This window comes from Nematolebias whitei, chromosome 19 (genome assembly GCF_014905685.2).
Source record: "Nematolebias whitei isolate Nwh7 chromosome 19, NemWhi1, whole genome shotgun sequence".
In the NCBI taxonomy this organism is placed as follows: domain Eukaryota; kingdom Metazoa; phylum Chordata; class Actinopteri; order Cyprinodontiformes; family Rivulidae; genus Nematolebias; species Nematolebias whitei.
Genome location: NC_056516.1, coordinates 38657819 through 38662492, shown reverse-complemented (window position 1 = coordinate 38662492; position 4674 = coordinate 38657819). Strand labels below are relative to the sequence as shown.

Here is a 4674-nt window from a genome sequence, read left to right as displayed (position 1 = left end):
ATCTCACCTCTGATGATCTCACCTCTGATGATCTCATTCCTGATGATCTCATTCCTGATGATCTCACCTGTGATGATCTCACCTCTGATGATCTCACCTGTGATGATCTCATTCCTGATGATCTCACCTGTGATGATCTCACCTCTGATGATCTCATTACTGATGATCTCATTCCTGATTATCTCATTCCTGATGATCTCACCTCTGATGATCTCATTCCTGATGATCTCACCTCTGATGATCTCATTCCTGATGATCTCACCTGTGATGATCTCACCTGTGATGATCTCACCTCTGATGATCTCATTCCTGATGATCTCATTCCTGATGATCTCACCTGTGATGATCTCACCTGTGATGATCTCACCTCTGATGATCTCACCTCTGATTATCTCACATCTGATGATCTCACCTCTGATGATCTCATTCCTGATGATCTCATTCCTGATGATCTCACCTGTGATGATCTCACCTCTGATGATCTCACCTGTGATGATCTCCTTCCTGATGATCTCACCTGTGATGATCTCACCTCTGATGATCTCACCTGTGATGATCTCACCTCTGATGATCTCACCTGTGATGATCTCACCTCTGATGATCTCATTCCTGATGATCTCACCTCTGATGATCTCACCTCTGATGATCTCATTCCTGATGATCTCATTCCTGATGATCTCATTCCTGATGATCTCACCTGTGATGATCTCACCTCTGATAATCTCACCTCTGATGATCTCACCTCTGATGATCTCACCTCTGATAATCTCACCTCTGATGATCTCACCTGTGATGATCTCACCTCTGATGATCTCACCTCTGATGATCTCACCTCAGATCTTCTTCATCCTGTCTCTCTTTCACTCGAGTCCTATAAAGTCCTCAGATTGTCAGAAACCACGTCTAACCGCTGCGTCTCTTTCAGTTTCAGGGTTTTATCGGCCGCATCCTGACGGTGGAGAACACCGGCGCTCTGGGCCCAACGGGGCTGAAGGTGACGCTGTCCGGAGCTCCGATCAGAACCGACCCCACAACACAGAACCTGAGGTTCTCCAGCAGCACCGAAGACGAGCGTCGCTGTAAAACACGACTCAGCTCAGCTTCACGTGAAAACACAGACGATAAGGAGTTTTATTTCTGCAGCTGTGACTAAAAGACGACAGGAAGTCCCTCAGTGTGCACAGTCAGAGCCAACACACACACACACACAGTCCAGCTGCTGTTTAATTCATGTCTTTCAAGTTAAAACGTTTGATTCATCCTTTGATACAAATGATTTTATTTGGTCAGTTTCTGCTCGACTTCATGGAGGCCTCTCGTTTAATTAAATGAATAAAGACGTCAGTGAAGGTTTCGTTCGTCTTGTTGGAGATATTTTTGTGTTTTGGGATTACGTAAGTCGCCGCAGCGCATTAACACAGATGTTCCCTGAAGCGTGCGGCACCGAGCCTCTTCGGCTGCTGCCGGACGGCTGAAGAGTTTAATTTGAGCTCAGAACAGCCGGAGCCGACCAGAGAAGCACCGAAGTCTAAAAGCTGTAAGAAACATTTAGTTAATCTCTAATCTGCTGCTGGAGACGAGTGTTTTGAAACTCATGGGCGTTTACGGCTGATTTCTAACAGAACGCAAGATTTAACACGAGCGTCAGAGTTTGACTGGAGCTGTTGAAGTTAAAACTTTGTGTTGCTGAAACATTTAATAACAGACGAGGACGAACGTTAAACATTAATTAATTAATAATTGATTATTGGTCTTTTCTGTGGTTCTGAAACAAATAATTAGAAAAACATCAAAGTCTTGTGCTATTTAAAGCTTTTTAAATATATTTTATGATGTAAGCTCTAAGGTTGTTCTGTGACTCACGGCGATTTGTTGGACTCATTGGGTCAGAACCAGAACCAGGGATGATCTTCAGACTAGGAAGACTGACTCCAGGATACTTCTGTCTCCTGCAGGTGAGTGTAATCTCTGAAATAATCTGAGAAACACGACCTTATCTGTTCTGGGTCTGTGTGGGTCTACAGTAGGACTGGGTTTCAGATGAAGGTTTAATGTGAGGACTAGGACGGTTCTGACCTGACTGTCCGTCTTGTCTGCAGAGGCAGTTGTCCGGGGAGGTCCGAGTCCAGCAGTACTGCAGCATCATGGAGCCTGTTGCCATGACGATGGCAGCAGTGGGGATGGGATTCTCTGCTTACAGCGCCAAGAAGATGCTTGAGAACCCTGGGAGGGATCTCTGAGGGACACGTCAGGACTCTGAGAGTCTCCGAGACGCCCTCAAGGAATTCTAGCGATGTTTTGGGACTCTTGGGTACTCCTAGGGACTCTGAGAAGCTCTGAGGGAACTTCCTAGAGTCTCTTAGTGAACTTTAAAGAGTCTCTGAAGGACTCTCAGAGGTTTTTGCTGAGTTCAGTTTACCTCAAAGCATTTTGGAGAACCTCTGAGGGTCTCTGGTGAGACTGTGACTGAATGTTTGTGAAAGTCCAAGAAGGTTTGGTTTGAATGGTCTCAGGAACAGTTCCTCAGAGTCTCCTCAAGTCTTTGGGGGACTCTCTGGGTCTTTGGGGGACTTGAAGGAAGTCTGGAGGACTAAGGAAATGTTTGTGAACGTTGGAGGAGGCTGAGCGATGCTTTGTGTTCAGAGTTGAGTCTCAAAAAAGAAAAACAGAACTTTTGTTCCGAAGCTCCTGGAAAATGTAAAACCCGTGTAGATAACGAGGCGTTCCCACGTCTGACACAATAACTTCAAGAAACGTCTGAATCGTGGGACAACACAAAGTGTAGAAACAGCTTCTTTCAGAGGTTCTCAGTTTAGTTTGTTGATAATATTTCAGTTAAAATTTAAATTCTTCACATCAGCTGTAAAAACCTCTGAATTAAATTCTCAGGTTGTGAAGTTTTTTCTTTGATTTTGTCTCTGGAGGACGGAAGAAGAAAAGATTTGTTCTTTAATGCGGTGAATTATTTTAACAGCTTGTGTTTGGTAGACAGAATAATGGAGCGCCGTGATAACGGACCAGTTACTTAACGATGGGTTGAATTCGGTGTCTGCAGGTTTCTGGTTCTGACTTCACTCGTGAGGAAATGATCTGCTGCCGGTCGGCTGCACCGGCTGAACCGACCCGTTCATGTGAGCAGAACTTATGTGAGGCTCAGAGACACCACGAGGTAAATTTATCAACGGGTTTGTTACCGGGGTCGTCCAGCTGCAGGCTGATGTTCAAAACTGGGATTATTTTTATTAAACTGGATGATTTAATCCAGCTGCAGTGGATTATTTCAGTGGAGGATAATCTCTTCTGATCCTTTGATCTCGTTAACGCTCTTAACTGCTTCGTTTACACAAAAACAATTCTCAAAGCTTTAAGGCACTTTTCCTCTTTAATATATTTAATGTTTATTCTTTTTGAAAGATTCCTATTGAAAATTATAAAATTAAACATAAACTAGTTTATTCTGAACTATGTCAGACTGTTTGGTTTAAAAGAGTTTACCCCGGTAGTTTTACGGATATGTTGATATGTAACCCTGGAATACGGGTCTGCACTCAGTGTAAACAAACCCTCTTCAGATGTTTCTGTTGGTAAACAAACACTCTTCAGATGTTTCTGTTGGTAAACAAACACTCTTCAACTGTTTCTGTTGGTAAACAAACACTCTTCAGATGTTTTGTCCACGTTGTTTATTTATAAACTTTAATTTGGGAACACATTAACTTGGATTAGAGATCAATATTGTGCAGTTTTTGTTTTTTACTGGATGCGTTTGTTGTAACGAGTTTTTACAGCTAAACGTGGAGTAAACAATAGAAACTCAACATTTCTTCGACCTTCCACGGATCAGAACATCCTCGTACACAAACTCTGCAGCTTTAATATTTATATCCTTTAACTCAACCACTCGTGAACTTGTTTTAAATAATTTACCTAAACATCTGTAATGACAAATGCTTTAGAGTTTTAAATAGCTTTTGACAAACTGCATGTATTAGTAACAGTTGAAACCTGATCTGCTCTAAATAAACATGAAACAATGACATAAATGTCTGTAGTTTAATATTAAAGAGTCCTCTGATGTGCAGGCTGCTGTTCTTCTCCTGTGCAGCAGGGGCGCTGTGACCCGGATATAGACTCCGCCCTTTTCTCCAAAACTTTATTTATAAAGTTCACATTCCAAAGTGACACTTTCTCCCGCGAGAGACGGAACTCCTGCAGCGTCTGGTTCTGGTTCTGGTCGTGTTCGTGCATAGATATCATATAATCACTAGATCCAGCATTGACCGCTATCGTCTATTGGCGCTGACGAGATTTAGGGCCGCCATCTTGAAACGGTCGACCGCTCCACTCAGTGAAGCCTGTTTCTCAGGAGCAATGAAGTATTTGCGCGTTTAATCAGTCAGAGCTAAATACTAAACTCATTCTCACCATTTGTTCCTCTGTAAATCTCAGGAGTACAGACATTAAAGCTGAACACATGGTTCAGTGTATTTAAATATTCTTGGTAGGGTTAACAATAACACTAATAAAATATTCTTATGACACGTTTGCAAAACTCACAGTCACTGATACATTTTTATTAAGATCTATATATATATATATATATATATTCTCTCTCTCTATATATATATTATATATATATATATATACATATATAATATATATATATATATATAT

At 41.9% G+C, this 4674-nt stretch overlaps 1 protein-coding gene across 1 annotated transcript in view; it reads left to right on the top strand.

Moving 5' to 3' along the window:
• The window catches only part of LOC119425538 (cilia- and flagella-associated protein 69-like), a 12546-nt gene extending 10306 nt beyond the window's left edge, over positions 1-2240 (top strand). Inside the window, exons 23-25 of the mRNA XM_037693064.1 lie at positions 932-1073; positions 1891-1955; positions 2100-2240. Coding sequence (XP_037548992.1) covers positions 932-1073; positions 1891-1955; positions 2100-2240 — 348 coding nt within the window. The remainder of the gene's footprint in view (positions 1-931; positions 1074-1890; positions 1956-2099) is intronic.
• Positions 2241-4674: the final 2434 nt, after the last annotated feature.